General features: G+C 45.1%; 1 protein-coding gene across 3 annotated transcripts in view; it reads right to left on the reverse strand.

Moving 5' to 3' along the window:
* Positions 1–21,846, reverse strand: part of ACSBG1 (acyl-CoA synthetase bubblegum family member 1) — a 59,275-nt gene extending 37,429 nt beyond the window's left edge. For 2 of the 3 annotated variants that reach the window (XM_070775310.1, XM_019984019.2), the window contains exon 1: positions 21,662–21,845. In XM_070775310.1, the coding sequence (XP_070631411.1) occupies positions 21,662–21,741 (80 nt within the window). In that variant the 5' untranslated portion in view covers positions 21,742–21,845. Of the gene's footprint in view, positions 1–21,661 lie in introns of all 3 variants that reach the window. The other variant, XM_070775309.1, reaches the window with a different exon arrangement.
* Between the last annotated feature and the right edge of the window lie 967 nt (positions 21,847–22,813).

Genomic DNA, 22,813 nt, shown 5'->3' on the forward strand with positions numbered 1-22,813 from the left:
CTCTGAGGCTTACATAAAGAGGGGTGGGAGGCAAGGGAGGGCCTGCCGATGCCAGTGGGTGTGTTGTCTGTCATCCTTGGCAGAGACGCAGGAAGACACTGTTCCTGCTGCAGGGCTTTCTGCCTGGAGCTGGTGCTGGGCCCCAGGGGTTAGGCAGGCAACCTGAACATTTTTTCCTTTGCTTTTTCAAACTTTTCTTTACTAAATACACATATTGTGCCTAGTGTTTTATGTGTGTTGACTCTTCACGTCTTCCAACAGCCCAAGGTGGATTAATGGTGCCATTTCCCAGGTGAGGTGACAGAGGCCCAGAGAACTTTATTTTTTTCTCCTTCCTCTTTTATCCCCCCCTTTTTTAAATTGGAGGATAATTGCTTTCCAGTGTTGTGTTGGTTTCTGCTGCACAGCAACATGAATCAGTCATAATTATATATATATACACACACATAATTGTATATATACATGGGCTTCTCTTGTGGCTCAGCTGGTAAAGAATCCACCTGTAATGTGGGAGACCTGGGTTCGATCCCTGGGTTAGGAAGATCCCTTGGAGAAGGGAAGGGTTACATATATCCCCTTCCTCTTAAACCTCCCTCCTACCTCCCATCCTACCCCTCTAAGTCATCACAGAGCACCAGGCTGGGCTCCTTTGTTATACAGCAACTTCCCACCAACCATATATTTCACAAATGATGGTGTATATGTCAGTGCTACTTGAGAGCTTTAGACATGTTCGATGTTATGCCCAGCAAGAGGCAGAGATGTCATTTGAAATCCAGCTTTCCATAACTGACTTTGAAACCAGGACACCATGTAAGCTGGATTTGACCATTATTTGCATCATAAAACTCGGCTGACAGCTCCATCTCACGTTGCCTCTAGAGAGCCCCTCTTCCATGGAAACAGTATCTCTGCACGTTGCCCTTTGTCCTCTAATGCCCTCACCACTTCCACCTCATTCCAGAGACTCTTGGGTTTGTGGCATTATATCTGCATCTTCTAAAACCTGGGCCCTGCTCTCTGGAAACACCCCTGCCAATCACTGTGCTATTTCACCTTCCAACCCCAAACCCCTTCCCACCTGAGTTGTCACCTGCCAACTGCCTCTCGGGTGAGCAGGTGTTGGAAGAGGTGAAAAAACAGAGGCCACTGGGTTTTAGGGGAAAATTTAAGCAAGCCCTAAACTGAAGGCTCAGATGCAGGGCACAGCAGCAGGATGGGGCAAGGGTTATTCCAAGGCTCTCCACCCATTCATGGCATATGACTCCCAGATTGCTACACTAAGCTGGTGTGTCACTACCAGCACACCAACTTCAAGAGAATTCTCCCCTTTCAATTCCAATTTCTTAACAGCTTTTTTCTTAGCAGTGATCCTCGCCCACTACCACTTTGGGGCACCTGACAATTCAGGCCTGGGGTGCTGCCCCTGAGCCTCTCATGGGTCAGGAGCCCCTTTGAGAACCTGCTGGAAGCCCTCCGCTCACCCCTATCAATATGCCCAAATGCTCTTGCAGTTTCAGGGCACCCAGGGTGCTTTGGAAATCCATACACTCCAACCCCAGTGAACCCCAGATAGAAATGCAGATCCTTCCTCTGTCCTAAAGAGAGTGTGGGTTGCCCCACTTTTTTCCTCTTCCTCCCACTCTCCTGGCGAGGATAGAGCATTGATGTTGGAGTTGGCACTGGGGGTCGAAGTTGGTGGGGATGGTGGGAGAAATGTCCTCACTTTGGGGGGCTAGCAGGAATGCATGCCCAGATCCCTCAGCTCCTCCCAGGCAGCTCGACAACTCCTCTAAATGTAGAGTTTCCAAACTGATAGGAGGCTGGGCAAATGGGCTTATTCTAGGCAGGAGGACTTGGGAGATGTGTCATCTTCCGTTTCTATCCCCTCTCAAAAACTGCAAGCTTGCCTTCCCTGGCACACATTTCCCACTGTTCTTCAGACCCCTCCTCCTCCAGGAAGCCCTTTGGGAAGGACCCCCAGCTCTCATGCTTCTTGCTGGAGCCGTGCTAGCTGTGTCCATCCCAGAGCGCTTAACGTTTAGAGGCTGGGTGTTACTTTTTAAAACTGAACTGTCTACTATGAAATAGAAATCTTAAGCCCATATTCTCAGAGTTGGAAATGACCTCTGCCTGCCCCATGACTGCCAGCTCCAGGAGGCTCCTCCTTCCTACTATGATTACTGAGTACCTCCTCTGCAGACATTGCTCGGGGCCTTTGGGGTGGAGGCAAGCCCTTGTCTCAAAGGCAGAGCCTGGTCCCTGCCTCAAAGTCTTAGAGATGATGGAATTGACAGTTAATAAGTAAAGATGCTTTCAAGGTCACTGTGGGGTCACCAGACCAGGCTGGGGAAAGGGTACAAGGAAATTGAAGGAGGAAAGATGGATAGGGGTGAAGGTTTACTTAACATGAGGCAGAGGACAAGTGCCCCAGGCAGTGGTGGAGCAGAGGAAGCTGGTGTGGACAGGAGAGTGTCCAAGTGCCACAGACTCAGGCTGCGGACCGCCCCCAGGCCTGGGACCACAGCCCACAGATGGAGCTTGTCCAAGGCAGAGATCTTCTGGGAACACACGGTCTCTCAGAAAGGGTGAGGGCAGGGCAGGGGTAGCCCAAGACATATCTTGCCAGGTTCATCAGAAGGAACATATTCGGGGCAGGCACCTGGGGCCCTTGACTGTGACTGATCCCCAGTGCAAGGAGGATCAGTGTTTCTCCTCCATCTTTGCCTAACAGGAGTGCTTGCTGAGAGGCCAAAGGCTTGTCTCAGCTTCATCTTGGCTCCTGCCATGGTGGATGTGGGTGTCCCACCAGCCAGCTGACTTCTAACCCAATCTGCAGCACCAAATGCTTAACCTTCTCAAGCCATCACACAGCCTACAGGGTCACACCAAGGTCCTCTGCATGGCCTAGGAGGAGTCTGGTCATGCCCTAGACAGGTCCCTGGACACTGGGACATGTGGATTCTAGTTCAAATTCCACCTCAGTTGGATAACCTTGGGAAAGTCCCTGGTCCTCTCTGGGACTCAATTTCCCCAGGCAAGTCACAGGCAGAGGGCTTTCCAGTTTTCTGTTTATGACTGGTGATTTGGATGTCTGGGCTGGAATTCTGCTGTGCCAGGCAAGGACAAGGCTACAGGACTGGGTGTTTCTGGACTCCAAGGCCTGAGAAGCTGGGCGGAGCAAGGCAAGAATAATGATAGTAATGGCTGAGTTGACTCATTGGAAGAGACCCTGATTCTGGGAGGGATTGGGGGCAGGAGGAGAAGGGGATGACTGAGGATGAGATGGCTGGATGGCATCACTGACTTGATGGACATGAGTTTGAGTGAACTCCAGGAGTTGGTGATGGACAGGGAAGCCTGGCATGCTGCGATTCATGGGGTTGCAAAGAGTCGGACACGACTGAGCAACTGAAGTGAACTGAAGTGAACTGAATGGCTAACAGTCACCACGTTTGCACTAGTGACGTGTGCCAGGCAGGGTTCTGTGCACCTTATACATATATTGACACATTCAGTCCACTCAACAGCCCAATCACTATCAACAGCTCAACAGTGCCTATCACTATCCTCACTTTACAGATGAGGAAACTGAGGTACAAGGAGATTATGTAATTTGCCAAAGGTCTTTTGGTTAGCAGAGTAGGATGCAAACTTGGGCAGGTTCAGTGTGTACCTTGGGCAGGCTGTACCTGATAGTCTCTGGCCTGCTGGGTGATTTGAGTGGGTGGGGCAGGGGCCAAAGCGAGTGAGGTGCAGAAGGTGGGCGTCCCACGGTCCTCGGAACTCCCACTCCCGAGCATTCATGATTAGATGTGTTTATTACGCCCTTCCTCCAAAATTTTGAAAAATTTGGGGTAGAAACAAGGTTTAAATCCTCAAACCATTTTCTTCTATTGTATTGATGACTGACAGAGAGAACTGTCAACTGGTGTTTTGCATCGTAATTGGGAGGCAGCATGAAACTTGGAGTTGACGCAGTTCTGGCAGACAGCAAAGAAGCTTGCCATCTCCCGTCACTCGCCGTTTTTATTTGAAGACCCACAAGTCTGACTTTGGGTTACACTTTTTCTCCTGTTATGGCTTCAGTTAGTCCGTCTATAAAATGAAGGGGTGGAAGGGATGGTCTCTAAATTCCAGCTCTGATGATAGGTGGTTTTCCATGTTTCTACTAAGGAGATGAGAGGAAGGAAGAACACTGCCATTTTTCAGGTTCTGGACCAGTTCTTAGCCAGAGAAACTTCATGGTGTCAGGATGGGGGCAAGGTTGGGGTTTAGACTTCTGCCAACAGGGGTGTTATGCCCCTGCAGCATATGGATGTTGGCTCCCAGACTTGGTCCCTGTCCTGGAGGAGCCCATAGTCTAAAGATAGGCATGAAGGAGACAGGCACATATATGGCCTACACACACGAGAGACATCTGTGAGCCTGGCAGGTAAGGGTGTTGTGCAGTGTGGACACAGAGCCTCGGGAGACTGATCTCCTAGGAGAACATCATTTCACTTTATTAACAATGAGAACTAATACTTACTGAACAATTAGTAGGTGCCAGGCACTGTTCCAATAATGTCATACGTGTCAACACATTTACTTATCTCAACAATCTTATAAAGCAGGTACTAAATTATAATCCCCATTTAAGAGGCAAATGAAGCACAGAGAAATGAAGTAACTTGCTAAAGTCTACAGAGCTTGTAACTAGAATGGTTGGGATTCAAATCTAGGCAATCTGGCTCCAGATTTTATGTTACGAACCATAATGGGCACTGCTTAAAATTGAGTGAGGCTCTCTGAGGCTCCTTATTCCTCTCCACACGCTTCAGCAACATGGGATTTGGTAGGAGAAACTGACTCAGAAAGGCAGAGCACTGTGGTTGAGACACAAGTTTAATGCGCAGGTAATTTTAAATTCTTCAAGTAAATATACTCCTGACATGTCATTACAGTATCCAACATGTAATAAAAAATGATCAGACATCTGAAAAATCAGGAAATGTGGGCCAAAATCAAGAGGAGAAAATAGCCAATAGAAACATACTCGGGCATGACACAAATGTTGAAATAAGCATGAGTGCTTGCTCAATTGCTCAGTCCTGTCTGACCCTTTGCGACCCTTTGGACTGTAGCCCACCAGGCTTCTCTGTCCATGGAATTTCTCAGGCAAGAATACTGGAGTGGGTTTCCATTTCTTACCCGAGGGAATCTTCCCAACCCAGGGATTGAACCTAAGTCTCCTGTGTCTCTTGCATTGGCACGCAGATTCTTTACTACTGAGCCACCTGGGAAGCCCTGGAATAAGCATACAAAGACTTTAAAACGGTTACTAATAGTTCAGTAATTTAAAGAAAAAATGATAGAACTGATGAACAGATGGAAAATCACAACATAAAAATAGAAAGTATAAGAAAAATACAATCTCTGAAATGAGAAATTTACCAGATGAGTTTGACAGCAGATTGAAAAGTTCGTATACCTGAAAGTTCATTCCCCTTAAGACAGAATAATAGAAATTATTCAATCCAAAGAGCAGAGAGAAAAAGGTTTTTTAATTGAACAGAACAAAACGTTGCTGAAAGAAGAAGACAAAAAGCTAAGTAAATGCAAAGGCATCTCAAGATCAAGAGACTTGATATTGTAGATCCCAAATGGATCTTCAGGTCAACATAATCCCTATCAAAATCCTAGCTGGTTTTTCTACAGAAATTAACAAACTGGTATAAAATTACTATGAGATTTCATAAGACCCAGATAGACAAAATAATCTTGAAAAAGAACAAGTTGGAGGATCCACACTTCTTGATTTCCAGACATACTATAATGCTACAGTGTCCTGCTTCCATGGTGGCTCAGCAGTAAAGAATCTGCTTGCAATGCAGGAGATGCAGTTTCAGTCCCTGAGTGGGGAAGATCCCCTGGGGGAGGGAATGGCAACCCACTCCAGGATTCTTGCCAGGAAAACCCTATGGACAGAGAAGACTGGCAGGCTACAGTCCATAGGTTCACAAAGAGTCAGACGCGACTGAAGCGACTGAGCACGCACGGCCAGTGTGTCCTTCAGTAATCAGGATAAAGTGGTACTGGCGTAAAACAGACGTACAGATAAATGCAGTAGAATCTAGAATCCAGAAATCAGTCTTTGTATTTATAGTCAATTGATTCTCAACAAGCTGGAATCAAGATTGCTGGGAGAAATATCAATAACCTCAGGTATGCAGATGACACCGCCCTTATGGCAGAAAATGAAGAACTAAAGAGCCTCTTGATGAAAGTGAAAGAGGAGAGTGAAATAGTTGGCTTAAAACTCAACATTCAGAAAACTAAGGTCATGGCATCCGATCCCATTACTTCATGGCAAATAGATGGGGAAACAGTGGAAACAGTGGCAGACTTTATTTTGGGGGGCTCCAAAATCACTGCAAATGGTGATTGCAGCCATGAAATTAAAAGACGCTTACTCCTTGGAAGGAAAGTTATGACCAACCTAGAAAGCATATTAAAAAGCAGAGACATTACTTTGCCAACAAAGATCTGTCTAGTCAAGGCTATAGTTTTTCCAGGACTCATGTATGGATGTGAGAGTTGGACTATAAAGAAAGCTGAGTGACGAAGAATTGATGCTTTTGAACTGTGGCGTTGGAGAAGACTCTTGAGAGTCCCTTGGACAGCAAGGAGATCCAACCAGTCATTCCTAATTATGTAAAGTTTAAAAATAAAATAAAATAAAATAAATTTTTTTTTTTTTAATAAAGGAAATCAGTCCAGAATATTCATTGGAAGGACTGATGTTGAAGCTGAAACTCGAATACTTGGCCACCTGATATGAAAAGCTGACCCATTTGAAGAGACCCTGATGCTGGGAAAGATTGAGGGCGGGAGGAGAAGGGGACGACAGAGGATGAGATGGTTGGATGGCATCACCAACACAATGGACATGGGTTTGAGTAAACTCCGGGAGTTGGTGATGGACAGGGAGCCCTGGCGTGCTGCAGTCCATGGGGTCGCAAAGAGTCAGACACGACTGAGCGACTGAACTGATTCTCAACAAGGGTGCCATGACAATTCAATGTGGGAAGTAGTCTTTTCAACAAGTGGTACTGGGGTGACTCAATATCCATGTACAAAAGTATAAAGTTGGACACTTTCCTCACCCCATACACAAAAAATTAATTTGAAATGTATCAAAGACCCAAATGCAAGAGCTTAAACTGTAAAAATGCTAGAAGAAAATATAAGAATAAATCTATATAGACTTGAATTAGGTAAAGCCTTCTTAGCTATGACACCAAAAGCACAAGAAACAAAAGAAAAATAGACAAATTGGACTACATCAAAATGAAATCTCTTTGTGCTTCAAAGGACATCATCAAGAGAGTGAAAAGATAACCCACAGAATGGAAGAAAATATTGGCAAATCATTCATCTGGTAAGAGAATTAGCAAATCATTTATCCTGATATGAGAACTCTAATGATTCAACAAAATAGAAAAATAACCCAATGGAAACTGGGCAAAGGATTTGAATATACATTTTTCCAAAGATAAACAAATGGAGAAGAAATGTGTGATGTCCAGCATTATCAGCTATCAGAAAATGCAAATCAAAACCAGAATGAGGTAACACTTCATACCCACTAGAATGGCCTTATAAAAAAGATGGATACTGGGAATTCCCTCATGGCACAATGATTAGAACTCTGTGCTATCACTTCCCAGGGCATGGGTTCAGTCCCTGGTCAGAGAACTAAGATCCCACAAGTGAGGATGTGCAGAAATTGGAACTCTTGTACACTTCTGATGGTAGGTAATGCAGCTGCTTTGAAAACCAGTCTGCTAGTTCCTCAAAAGATTATGCATGGAGTTATATGATCGAACAATTCCACTTTTAGGTTTATATCTGAAATAAAACATATGTCCATACAAAAACTTATACGTAAATATTTATTGGAGCATTATTCATAATAGCCTGAAAATAAAAACTCAAATGTTCATCAGCTGATAAATGGGTAAACTAAATGTGGCATGTCAATACATTGGAATTTATTTGGCCATAAAAAGAATGAAGGACTGATACATGATAGAACATGAATATGAATCATGAAAACATGCTGAATAAAAGAAGCCATTCACAATAGATGATATATCATATCAGATCATTTAAGTGAAACATCCAGACTAAGCAAATCTATATAGACAAAAAGTAGATTAGTGGTTGTCTAGGACTGGGGGCTTGAGGGAAAATGGAAATGCTAATGGGTTAGGGGTTCATTTTGGGTAATGAAAATACTTTAAAATAGACTGTGGTGATGTTTGCACAAATCTAGAAATATACTAAAAATCATTGGATTTTATACTTTAAATGGGTAAAATTTATGGTATGTGATTTGTATCTCAATAAAGCTGTTATAGTAAAAAAATAAATGGAGCCTCAGCTACCTGTAAAACATCAAATATCTTTAAAAATGAATGTAAATATGAGACAAACAAGGACCTATTGTTGGTACAGAGAACTATATTCAATACCTTTTAATAACCTATAATGGAAAATAGTCAAAAACAGAATGTGTGTATATATATATATTTTCATATGTATACACACACATTTATGTATAACTGAATCACTTTCACTTTTCTGTACACCTGAAACTCACACAACATTGTCAATCAACCATATTTCAATATTTTTTAAAGTGAAATGATATCTAAATGACATATGAGAGTTTTTTCATCACCACGCTTATGTGATGACTTGAAATCATGTCTGCAAATTCTTTACACTCTTCCCATCAATCATCTTATTCTCCTCTTCTTAAGTATGAGATGGCCTTAATGACCAGCTTCTAACAAATACCATGTAGCAGAAGTGACACTATGTGATTTCCAAGGCTAGCTCATAAAAGGTAATACGGTTTTCACCTGATTCTCTCACAATACACACTTTTTGTGTCCCTGACCTACCATGTCAGGAGTCAGGCTACCTTGAAGCCACTATGAAGGAGACCATGTGAAATTAAATAGAGGAGATACTGAGCCTTCCTGGTTGATCCAAACCCCAGCCTATTGCGTCTCACCACCTCAGGCATCAGACATATGAGTAAAGAACACTGGAGACAACCCCAGACCCAGCCACCAGCTGTCATGTCAAGAAAACACTCAAGCAGACTATACTAGAGAAGTCCACTGGCAAAACTAAAGGTCTTTGGTGAACAGCAAGTGTGGTAAGTTGAAAATGCCCCCTACCTAAATATTCATCTTCTAATCTCTCAAAACTGAATATTACCTTATATGCTCCCCCATCCAATAAAAGGGGGGTGTTGCAGATGTGATTAAATTGAGGATCTTGAGACAAGGAGTTGATCATGGATTATCTTGGCGGGCACTGAACTCAGTCCCATGAACTCCTTATTGCAAAATTCAGACTTAAACTGAAGAAAGTAGGGAAAACCACTAGACCATTCAGGTATGACCTAAATCATATCCCATACAATTATACAGTAGAAGTGACAAGTAGATTCAAGGGATTAGATCTGATAGACAGAGTGCCTGAAGAACTATGAATGGAGGTTTGTGACATTATACAAGGGGCAGTGATCAAGACCATCCCCAAGAAAAAGAAATACAAAAAGGTAAAATGGTTGTCTGAGGAGGCCTTACAAATAGCTGAGAAAAGGGAAGCTAAAGTCAAAGGAGAAAAGAAAAGACATATGCATCTGAATGCAGAGTTCTAAAAAATAGCAAGGAGAGATAACAAAGTTTTCCTCAGTGATCAGTGCAAAGAAATAGAGAAAAACAACAGAATGGGAAAGAGTAGATATCTCTTCAAGAAAATTAGAGACACCAAGGGAACATTTCATGCAAAGATGGGCACAATGAAGGACAGAAACAGTATGGACCTAACAGAAGCCTAAGATATTAAGAAGAGGTGGCAAGAATATACGGAAGAATTAGACAAAAAAGATCTTCATGACCCAGATAATTATGATGGTGTGATCACTCACCTAGAGCCAGACATTCTGGAATGCGAAGTCAAGCGGGCCTTAGGAAGCATCACTATGAACAAAACTAGTGGAGGTGATGGAATTCCAGTTGAGCTATTTCAAATCTGAAAAGATGATGCTGTGAAAGTGCTGTACCCAATATGCCAGCAAATTTGGAAAACTCAGCAGGGGCCACAGAACTGGAAAAGGTCAGTTTTCATTCCAATCCCAAAGAAAGGCAATGCCAAAGAATGCTCAAACTACCGCACAATTGCACTCATCTCACACGCTAGTAAAGTAATGCTCAAAATTCTCCAAGCCAGGCTTAAACAGTACATGAACCATGAACTTCCAGGTGTTTGAGCTGGTTTTAGAAAAGTCAAAGGAACCAGAGTTCAAATTGACAGCATCTGTTGGATCATCAAGAAAGCCAGAGTCCCAGAAAAGCATCTATTTGTGCTTTATTGACTATGCCAAAGCCTTTGACTGTATGGATCACAATAAACTGTGGAAAATTCTGAAAGAGATGATAATACCAGACCACTTGACCTGCCTCCTGAGAAATGTATGCAGATCAAGAAGCAACAATTAGAACTGGACATGGAATAATATACTGGTTCCAAATCAGGAAAGGAGCATGTCAAGGCTGTATATTGCCACCCCATTTATTTAACTTCCATGCAGAGTACATTATGTGAAATGCCAGGCTGGATGAAGCACAAGCTAGAATCAAGATTGCTGGGAGAAATATCAATAACCTCAGATATGCAGATGATACCACCCTTTTGACAGAAAGCAAAGAGGAACTAAACAGCCTCTTGTTGAAAGTAAAAGAGGAGAGTGAAAAAGTTGGCTTAAAACTCAACATTCAGAAAACTAAGTTCATGGCATCTGGTCCCATCACTTCATGGCAAATAGATGGGGAAACAATGGAAACAGTGACAGACTTTATTTTTCTAGGCTCCAAAATTACTACAGATGGTGACTGCAACCATGAAATTAAAAGATGCTTGCCTCTTGGAAGAAAAGCTATAACCAACCTAGATAGCATATTAAAAAGCAGAGACATTGTTTTGCCAACAAAGGTCCATCTAGTCAAAGCTATGGTTTTTCTAGTAGTCACGTATGGATGTGAGAGTTGGAGTATAAAGAAAGCTGAGTGCCAAAGAATTGATGCTTTGAACTGTGGTGTTGGAGAAGACTCTTGATAGCCCCTTGGACAGCAAGGAGATCCAACCAGTCCATCCTAAAGGAAATCAGTCCTGAATATTCATTGGAAGGACTGATGCTGAAGCTGAAACTCCAATACTTTGGCCACCTGCTGTGAAGAACCAACTCATTGGAAAAGACCCTGATGCTGGGAGGGATTGGGGGCAGGAGAAGGGGACAACAGAGGATGAGATGGTTGGATAGCATCACCGACACGACGGACATGGGTTTGAGTAGTCTCTGGGAGTTGGTGATGGACAGGGAGGCCTAGCGTGCTGCAGTCCATGGGGTCTCAACGAGTCAGACATGACTGAGCAACTGAACTGAACTGAACTGGATTGCAATCCCATGTATCACAAGAGGGAGGTAGAGGGAGATAGGGGGAGATTTGACACACACACAAAGGAGAAGAAGGCAATGTGAGCAGAGAGCAGAGACTGGAGAGGTATAACCACAAGCCAAGGGTAGATGTTGGTAGAGGAAAGAAGAGGAAAAAGGAAAGAGGCAAAGAAGAGGAGATTCTCCCCTGCAGCCTCTGAAGGGAGCACAACCCTGATGACACCTTGATTTTAGCCCCATGAAACTGATTTCAGACTTCTGCCCTCTAGAATTATGAAAGAATAAATTTATTCTGTTTTAAACCACTAAGCTTATGGTGATTTGTTACGGTGGCAACAGGAAGCTAACACAGCCAATGAAGAACAGAGGTCTGCCAACAACCTTATAGATAAGCTTGAAAGAGGATCTTCCATCCAGATGAGTGTTACCCTGGCTAACATCTTGAGTGTAACCTCATGAGAGACCCTGAGCTAGAATCACTTAACTAAGTTGCACCTGAATTACTGACCCATAGAAACCATGAGAGATAATAAGGAATTGTTGTTGGCTTGAGGCACCACAGTTTTGAGTGACTTGTTAAGCAGCAAGAAATAACCACAACATTTTCACTACAAGAAATGCTACAAGAGTGTATTCAGGGAATAATGTTTATTCAGGTTTATAGTGGGAATTACCCCAGATGAAAACATGGATCTGCTAGGGGAAGCACACTGATTGAAACCACCCACCCTGGCCAGGCACCATAGCAACTATTTGCATGAGTTGTTTTAGGACAAGATGTCCTGGTAAGGAACACGGAACTAATAAGCCTCCACCAACCAGAAGAGTTCGGGAAAGGTCAAGAGGAGACACCATATGTCTGATCACGTCCCAGAATCCTTTTTTCTGGCATCCACCTTGGCTGAACAAGGTGTGCACCACCAGGAAGGACTTTGAGTCAGAATAATTGGCTAAAGACAACCCAGAAACTAATCCCATCACCATAAAGCCCAAGACCGCAAGCCATGTGACAGAGCTGCTCTCCTGGGTTCCCTTACCCTGCTACTCTCCTCCCGGTGCCCTTTCCCAGTAAAATCTCTTGCTTTGTCAGCACATGTGTCTCCTCAGACACATTTCCTAGTGTTAGACAAGAGCCCAGTTTCAGGCCCTGGAAGGGGTCCCCCTTCCTGCAACAGATCTACAAGAGGGAATAAAGATCACTGGAAATACTAAATATATTAGAAACAAGGCAAGGATACCCGCTCTTACTGTCTCTATTCAGCATTATATTGGAGGTCCTAGTCAGTGTAACAAGGCAAGACAAATTAAAAAGTGAAATGATTGGAAGCAGGTAGAAGAAATAAAGCTATCTGTTAAATAACAAATTTGTATGCCTAAAAAATCCAAAGGAATCTACCAAAAAAAAAAGCACTAGAACTAACAAATGTAATTAAGTAAGATCACAAGATTCAAGGTCAATATTTTTTTAAAATCAATTGTATTTCTATACAAACAACAAATGATTAGAAAATTAATTATAAAATACAATTTACATAGTATCAAAACCCATGCAATTCTAAAGAACAGGTTTAGGAAAAAAGTGTGTAAGGCATCTACACTGAAAACTACAGTTCATAGCTGAGAGAAATCAAAGATCTAAATAAATGGAAATACATACCATGTTCATTGATCAGGAAATTCTCCCCAGTTTGAAACATAGATTCAATTTGTTCTTAGCCAAAATTCCAACAGTCTTTTTTGTTGAGACTGACTTGTTTAGTTGCTAATTCTTGTCTGACTTTTTGTAACCCTATGGACTGTAACTGGCTAGGCTCCTCTGTACATGGGATTTCCTAGGCAAGAATACTGGAGTAGGTTGCCATTTGCTTCTCCAGGGGATCTTCTTGAACAAAGGATTGAACCTGAGTCTCCTGCATTGGCAGGCAGATTCATCACCTCTGAACCACCAGGGAAGTCCCGTGACTAGATAATTCTAAATTCTGCATGAGAATACAAAGGAGCTATTGTGTGGCCTTCCCTGGTGCCCCAGTGGCTGACTCTGCACTCCCAATGAAGGGGTCCCAGATTTGATTCCTGATCAGTGAACTAGACCCCACATGCTGAAACTATTATGGAAATGAGTGGGGGCAGGGAAGGGAAGCCAATAAGCAGGGCAGATCAGGTGGAAAGGAAAGTTTGCTTTATTTCAGGTGCTGGCAACTGCGAGGGGAAGGTGGTGGATATCTTTCCAAAGGCTGACTCCTTCCCCTGACAAGCATGGGGTGAGAGCATTTATAGACAGAGTAGGGGATGCTGTTACCTGCAGAAACAACATAGTCATCTCTAACAGTCATCTTCAATCGGTCATCAGCGGTCTGACTAGCATCATCTTGGTTGTTTTAGGTACAGTTAGTCTTCAATTCGGGTGCACTTGTTCTCATTTTTTTTTGTGGTCAGTTTTCAGAATTGTGGAAGCTCAAGTCCTGGGTACAGTCTGGTCATCATGTAGTTAACTTTTCCACCTGGTGTTTTGGTATCTTTAAGACAGCTCACACGATATGGCTAAGAATATTATCTACAGCCCTTGAGAACGGAAGGTCCCTAACTATGTTTAATAACTACGTTATTATTATTTGGTGTCCTTAGACTGTTGTCCTTTGTTTCAGTATTTCTCATTTCTCTGATTAAACTTATTCTTTGACTGAAGTTTTCCACAGACAAAAGGAAGGTAGAGGACACGATGGGGGGGTGGGGGGGGACAAGGACCATACAGTCCTGCTCTGTTTCAAAACTAAGAGTTCAAATGACACAACCAAAGATCCTGCCTGCCACAACTAAGTTCAGCCAAATAAATAGATAAAGATAAATATTAAACAAGCAAATGAACAAACAAAAAAACCCAAAGGAGCTGTTGTGTTATTAACCGATTATATTATAACAAGCATCCCCAAGTGTAGTGACTTTTTAAAAATAGGCATTTATTATCTTGCAGTTTCTATGGGTTAAGAATCTAGGTTTAGCTGAGTGCCTCTGGCTCAAAATCTCTCATGACGTTGTCATTAAACCGTCAGTCTCAGCTGAAGGTTTAACTCATGGGGTTGTGGGCAGAACTCAGTTCCTTGCAGGTTGTTGGGCTGAGGATCTCAATCCCTCGCTGGCTGATGGCCAGAGAGGTCTCCCTCAGGTCTTTGCCACGTGGGCCTCTCCCTCAGAGAAAGTAAGTAAGAAAATGAGAGAGAGCAGTAAAAATGAAATCATGGTCTTTTTATAACCATATCTCTGAAGTGAAATCCCATCACTTTTGCCATATTCTGCTTCTTAGAAATAAGTTAGTAGGTTGGTCCCCATTCACGGATATGGAATGACACAAGAATGCAAAAGGCAAGAGTCACTGAGGCACATCTTAGAGGCTTTCTGCCACGCCCAGGACAGCCAAAACGATCGTGTTTATAAAACAAAGGAACAAAGTTGAAAGACAAACACTATCTGATGTAAGACCTAGTATAAAGCTGTAGCAATGCTGACAGTGCGGTATTGACATAAAGAGAGAAAAATAGTTCAGTGGAAGTAAACCCAGAAATAGACTCAGACATGTAGCCAGTTGACGTGTTTTTTTTTTAAACAAAGGGGCCATAACAATTTAATACAGAAAAAAAAAAATCATTTTCAACAAAGGGCATTTGAAGAACTGGATAAATATGTGAGAAAAAGGAAAATATTAATTTGAGATGGATCATGGGCCTAACTATAAAAACAAAAACCATAAAGCTTCTCATAGAACATGTAGAGAAAGAGTTCTACGTGTTCATAGAGGGACTGATATCAAGAATTTATGGAGAAATCTCTACAAATTGATAATAAAAGTTTTAATAATAAAAGCCCAATTACAAAATGGGCTAAAGTTTTGGATAGATACTTCACAAAAGAAGATGCAGAGATGGCCAACAGGCACATGAAAATATGCTCAACATCATTATCAGGGAAATTAAAATTACAATGAAATAGCACCATTCACTCACCAGAAAAGCTATCATTGAAAAAGAGTAACAATAGATAATGATGACAAAGATGTGGAGCAACAGAAACTTCTTGTGGGAATGCTAGGACCACTTTGGAAAACCTCTGGTGGCTTCCTTATACATGTATTTGTTGTTCAGTCGCTAAGTCATGTCCAGCTCTTTGCGACCCCAAGGACTGCAGCATGCCAGGCTTCCCTGTCCTTCCCTATCTCCTGGAATTTGCTCAAATTAGTGTCCATTGAGTCGGTGATGCTATCTAACCATCTCATCCTCTGCTGCCCCCTTCTCCTTTTGCCTTCAATTTTTCCCAGAATCAGGGTCTTTTCCAATGACTTGGCTTTTCACATCAGATGACCAAGGTAGTGGAGCTTCAGCTTCAGCATCAGTTCTTATAATGAATATTCAGGATTGATTTCCTTTAGGATTGACTCATTTAATCCCCTTATATGTATACCTATCTTTTGACTGACATGGAACAACAACCTGGTTCCAAATAGGTAAAGAAGTACGTCAAGATTGTGTATTGTCACCCTGCTTATTTAACTTATATGCAGAGTATATCATGCGAAATGCTGGGCTAGATGAAGCACAAGCTGGAATCAAGATTGCTGGGAGAAATACCAATAACCTCAGATACGCAGATGACACCACCCTTATGGCAGAAAGTGAAGAACTAAAGAGCCTCTTGATGAAAGTGAAAGAGGAGAGTGAAAAAATTGGCTTAAAATCCAACATTCAGGAAACTAAGTTCATGGCATCCGGTCCCATCATTTCATGGCAAATAGATGGAGAAACAATGGAAACAGTGGCAGACTTTATTTTGGGGGGCTCCAGAATCACTGCAGATGGTGACTGCAGCCAAGAAATTAAAAGATGCTTGCTCCTTGGAAGAAAAGCTATGACCAACCTAGACAGTATATTAAAAAGCAGAGATGTTACTTTGCCAACAAAGGTCCATCTAGTCAAAGCTATGGTTTTTCCAGTAGTCATGTATGGATGTGAAAGCTGGACTATAAAGACAGCTGAGCGCCAAAGAATTGATGCTTTGAACTGTGGTGTTGAAGAAGACTCCTGAGAGTCCCTTGGACAGCAAGGAGATCTGACTAGTCATTCCTAAAGGAAATCAGTCCTGAATATTCATTGGGAGGACTGATGCTGAAGCCGAAACTCCAGTACTTTGGCCACCTGATGCGAAGAACTGACTCATTTGAAAAGACTCTGATGCTGGGAGGGATTGAGGGCAGGAGGAGAAGGGGATGACAGAGGATGAGATGGTTGGATGGCATCACCGACGCAATGGACTTGAGTTTAAGCAAGCTTTGGGAGTTGGTGATGAACAGGGAAACCTGGCGTGCTGCAGTCCATGGGGTTGCAAAGAGTTGGACATGACTGAGCGACAGAACTGAACTGACCTTTTGATACAACAACCTAGAGACTTCTCCAAGGAAATCAGTATATATGTCCACAAAAAAAAAACCTTATACAAGAGTGTTTGCAGTAGCTTTATTCATAAAATCTCCAAACCAACCAGAAACAACCCAAATCCTCTCAACAAGAGAAAGGATAAACAAATTGTGGTATAGCCACATGACAGCATTCTAGCCAACAGCAGAAAACAACACTACCACTGAAACACTTCACAGTGTGGAGGAATCTTGTAGACACTGTGATTAGTGAAAGGAACCAGGCATAGAAAAGCACATACAGTGGGTTCCATTAGTATGATGTTCAAGAGCAGACCGAAGAGTGGCTTTTCAAATCTAGTTATTTAAGGATGAGTGGGGGTGAAAGTCGACTAGAAGGAAGCGCAGAGAACATTCTGGAGTGATGAAAATATTCTATCTTTCTATTGAGTTGTTGATTACATGGGTATATGCTTTTTGTCAAAAGCCATCTAGTGAAAAATTTGCTTCCATTAATAAAAAACACAACGCATTACATTTTGCAGATGTAAATGCTTATGCTACAGCTTCTTGGGGCTAGAGTCCATGCTAGGTCCTAGATGTCCTTCACATGGTCACAACCTTTGCAGTTTCCAAAGTACCTTCCTAGCCCTGACTTCATTGTTCCTCACAGGCTCCTTTGCAAGGAACCAGGGCTGCCTGTGGAGGAGGGCTATAGAGCCAGGACCCAGGGAGCACACATGGAACCCAATGTGATACAGGACTTTCTCCCGCCACTGCCCCTGTCTTCTGCAGGGACAAAGAGTTAAGTAAGTTCCTCGTCCCTGGAGGTCTTCAAGTCAGGGTAGGTTAATAATATGGGAATGTTGGGTTAGACTCAATGACCTAAAGAAAAACTTCACTGGCCTGAGAGGCTGTCAATAGGGAACTTGCCTGGGGACAGAGTGAGTCAGCTTCTGGTTCAGTGCTCTGACTCCAGGCCAGCCTGGGTTCTGCTGTTCCCAGTTAATGACTCTGTAGCCCCTGCAAAAACTTAGCTCTGGCCTGGGTTGACCTGCATCCTGAAGGCATCCAGATCTGTATTCAGATGTCTGGGACAGGGTTATTTTGCCCTAGGGACTCTGATTTCTGGGATGTGCTCTGCCCTTTATCCTAGGACTCTTGACCTTGCCTTCCAGTGACACTTATAATATACTCCCATGTCCTCTGGGACAATATTTATTCAACAATAAATATTATATATTTTTGAGTTTGAAGACTACACTGCTGCTATTTATTTATTTTTTAAAAAGTTTTAGCCGTACCAGGAAGCATGTGGCATCTTAGTTCCTCAGTCAGTGATTGAACCTGCCCACGCTGCATTGGAAGCACAGAGTCTTAACCACTGGATCACCAGGGAAGTCCCAACAGGAAACAATCTTCAATAGACAAATGTATACTCACAGAAACCGATAAGTAGCAAAGAATCCAAAATATGAGAGAGAAAGTAATTCTACTACAATAACCATTTTTTGTACCACGGGGAAGTGAGGGGAAGGAAGTTGGGAAAACTGGAAGGCCCTGGATATTCCATATTCTTAAGGATGCCTGTATAATTTCCATAGTATTTGCATTGTGATTGTTTGTTCCTCCCAGACTTGCATACCCCAGAGATGGGGAGCTCACTCCCTATCATCCACAGGAAGCTTTGGCAGTGAGAGCAGCCTTCTTCACCAGGCTTGCAGCAGTCTCCTGTGCCTGCCCCATGCCCCTGACTCCAAGGGGTCTCCTCTCTGCCCCCAGTGCAGAGCAGGCAGAGCTGGGAAAGGCAGCTGGGAGTCCAGGAGTACGGTCAGTTCAGGGTTCACTGTCCTCCTCTGGGCCACACTCAACTCTGCAGGTTCCCTTCCTCTAGCGTCTGCCTCCAGCCCACCCAACTCCAGCCTGTCTTCACCGCTGCCAGAGCCACCTCCACAAACTAGGCTCCTCTTCTGCTTCTGCTGCATCCATGCCTCCCAAGTCTCCTCTTTGCCTCCTCTGACTCTGGTGGCCCCTAGTCTGGCCACACCGGCCTATCCAGACCTAGCAGTTAATCTGGCCCAATCTAACTGGTCCGATGGCTACCTTAACTCTTCCACAACCACACCTTCTGTCCACAGAATGACCCTGCCTGCCACCAGGGCATCCACGGCCCTTCAAACCCAGGATGAACTGTCCCCTCCTCTGGTTCTTTTAAAGCCCTTCCTCCAACTTGGGCTTCTTCCAGCTCAGGGAGGCTGGTGCCTGTACTGGACCAAGAATTTAACAGGACTCGACATATCCAATGGGTACCCCTGATGGACGGCACAGTCTACAACTGTGGCCTCGAAGGACGCAGAGCACAAGCTGCCAGGTCAGCATCAGACCCGCCCCAGCTCCAGCCCCGCAGAGGCTCCTTCCCTCCAGCCCTGCAAGTGGTGTGATACAAAAGGAAACTCATCTGGGGGAGCCTGGCATGCAAACCCTCCTCTGCTCTCAGTCTCCAGCTCCCCGATCTCCGGCCTTCCTTCCGAAACCCTGGGAAGGGGAGGGGGGGAAAGATAAGGCCTCTCCCAGACTATTGGAGGAGTGCAGACCCACCCTGGCCCAGGAGCAGCAGCCTGCCAGGGGCCGCAAGGCCAGGAGAGATGGGCAAGCCTGAGATGGAGCCCTGTGCTCCTGGGGCCGGTCTGGAGGGACGAGGAGCATTACGGCCATGGTAATGGCTTCTGACTTTAGAACATGTTAAACAAGGGTTCAAAGCTCTTTCCTCGTAGCTATTCTGCAAGGCCTAGGAGGTTCACTGTGCCTGTGAGGGGTGGCCCTTGTACCTTTGGAAGCATTTCATACACACCAGCTGATAGACTCTGCACAGATTTTCTGCAAGGTCAACAGAGAACAGGCTTTTGTCTTCCTTTGAACAGAGAGTGATAACGAGACTTAGAGAAGCTAAACAACTTACCCAAAGTTGCTAAGCAAGAAAGCGGAGGGGGACTGACCTTCTGAGTTTTCTGCCCTCTCTTCCCTCATAGGCCCCCTCATATACCTACCATTCCCGGCTCTGCCTCCCTTTCATAGAGTCTGCAAAAGAGGCCCCCGCCTCTGTGAGCCCATTCCCCAGGGTGAGGGAGCTCCAGCCAGCCCCCTTGAATCCTATCGACCCTCTGCGTGTGGCCCACGTCCAGGGAAGGGGCTGGACCTCAAGCTCTTGGAGGCCTTGCAGGTAAGGTGCCTCTGCTTCTGTGAGTAAAGGAGCCCACTCTGGGCTCTCTGGAGACCCAGGGCAGGGCCCAGACCCTCAGCCTTGGGGGGCAGGGGGGTCCTCTGCCTGTCCGTCACATTGACATTTCTTTCATTTGCTCCATCTTTCCTTCCTCATAACTCCCATGAGAACAATGGCCATTCACTCTGTAGCTCAAACACCGGCAACTCTCCCCAGAGGGCTCAGCCCCTGGCATTTCTCCCTTGTCCTTCTCCCCTTCTGCACTGCGCACTGCAGCCAGCGAGACCTCGCCCCTCCCTGAGTTCCCCATCTTTCTTCGCATCTTCTCACCATCCCAACGCTGTTCCCTCTAGCCGCACGGCACTTCCTCTCTGAATGTCAGTGCCCTCCTGGCCATCCAAGGCCTGTGTGATGTTCGGGACTTTCCTGATGGTCCAGTGGCTAAGACTGCACGTTCCCAAAGCAGGGGGCCTGAGTTCAATCCCTGGTCAGGGACTAGATGCCACATGCTGCAACTAAGAGTTTGCAGGCTGCAACCACAGATCCTGTGGGCCGCAACTAAGACCCAGCGCAGTACCCCGCCCAAAAAACAAACAAAATAGTCCGCGGTAGAAGCCCCTCTCACCTCCTCTGGGCCTGTACCCTCCTAGCACAGATCACAGGCATCTGGAGGTCTGTGTGTCTGCCTTCTCCCTGCCCTCTTGTTGGGGAATCCTGGGGCCAGGACTGGGTTCCAACTTCTCAGGATCCCCCATCCTTGAATGGGGAGGGCCTAGGCTAGAGTGGGCACTGGTGATGACTGACAAATTGAATCTGCTTCCTCTGGATCACAGTTGCGCTCAGTCGCTCAGTCCTTTCCGACTCTTTGTGACCCCACTGGGGTGTGCCCCCCAGGCTCCTCTCTCCATGGGGATTCTCCAGGCAAGAATACTGGAGCGGGTTGCTATGCTCTCCTCCAGGGGATCTTCCCAACCCAGGGATTGAACCCAGGTCTCCCGCGTTGCAAGTGGATTCTTTACCGACTGAGCCACCAGGGAAACCCAGATTAGTAGAACATATACAGCAGAAGGGCTTTGGGGGAACTTCACCTCCTGCATTCATATCCAGACAGGGAAGCTGCAGCCCAGAGAGGGGCAGGGACCCACCAAGGTCACACAGCAAGTTGGAGCCGGACTCTTTGGCTTTCCCCTGTCCTTGTCTGACATTGACCCCACATGCCAAAGTTCCCCCTTGAGAAGACAGGGATACATTCTTATTGTCTTCTTCTTCCTCCAACCAACTGCAGCCCCCTACTCATGCCCTCATTCTTCGGCTGAGCCCCTCTGGGCCACACAGGGGAGTACGCATGTCCCACTCCAGGGCTTATCCCATTTAGCGATCATCCAGACCCTTTCTTTCGTTTCCTAGATGAAGAGACTGAGGCTCAGAGAGTGAAGCAGCCTACTCAGGGTCACACAGCAGAGTCAAGTCCAGAACTTGGCCATGGGCTCAGTGGACAGAGACCCAACCTCCAACTTACCTGGTTCCCACGTTTTCTTGGGTGGTCCCCAGGCTTGCATCCAGCAGGCTCTCCTGCGGGGCTGCTCTGCTGTCCGGCATGCTGGGGTTCTAGGGGGGACAGCTGCGTCCAGCTCCAGAACTGTGTGGCACCAGCCTCGGGCATCTGCCAGAGAGAGCGGTCTCCCTCAGCCTGGGAGGTTGGCCTTGACGGGGCAGGGGGGCGGGCCTGGGGCCGGGGGAGGCGGCGACTGGAGTGGCCCAAAGAGACCTATTTCCTCTCCATTTTTAGAAACTCAAAACACTCCTCAATGGTGAAATTGCTCAAGATTAAAACTTTCCTTTTCTTTGTGGTTTTGTTTTCACTCAAGATGAGAAGAATTTCAATGAAGCCAGTGTTCTTTTTCATGCAAATCTGCTCTGGTTCTCCCAGGAAGTCTGGCCAATGGGCTCAGGGCTTCTGGGTCCCCAGAAAACCTCCTCACTGGCTTGAGAGGCCATGTCAGAGCACAAGGGGTTCTCAGCACCAGTCTGGATTCAGATCCTGCAGTAGCTCACCCTGCAAACCTGCCTCACTGTTGACACAGCACCCAGGAAGGGGTTTTATCCTCTCAACCCACCTCCCCCAGGTTCTGCGCTGAAGGCTGGAGCTCTGAGCAGGACCCGTGGTTCCTGCCCTCAAGGAACCCCAGTCTGAAGGAAGGAGAGAGACATTGCCAACACTGAGGACTACGGTACAGTTGACAGAAGCATTTGCACGGAAGCAGATGTCATAAGGGACCCAGGAGCATGACTACCAGGGCCTCCTAGTAGAAGTATGGATCTGCGCCTTCAGTTAAAGGAAAGCAGGGTGTTGATGGTGGGTTTGCAGGCATCTGTAAACAGATGTGGGAAATTCACGTAAGGCAGGGCAAACTGAGGGCTTTCTTGGAATACCAGGAATCTCCTCCCTTGGGCAGTTCTCGCCAGAACAAAGTACCGTGAACTGGGTGGCTTAAAAGAGAAATGTATTCTCTTACAGTTCTGGAGGCCAGAAGTCTGAAATCAAGGTCTTGGCAAGGCCTTGCTCTAAAGGCTCCAGGAAAGAATCTTTCTTTTTCTCTTCCGGCTTCTGGTGGCTCCCAGCAATCCTTGAAGTTCCTTGGGTCATAGCTGCATCTGTCCAGTCTTTGCC

The sequence above is a fragment of the Bos indicus genome, chromosome 21 (genome assembly GCF_029378745.1).
Source record: "Bos indicus isolate NIAB-ARS_2022 breed Sahiwal x Tharparkar chromosome 21, NIAB-ARS_B.indTharparkar_mat_pri_1.0, whole genome shotgun sequence".
NCBI classification, from domain to species: domain Eukaryota; kingdom Metazoa; phylum Chordata; class Mammalia; order Artiodactyla; family Bovidae; genus Bos; species Bos indicus.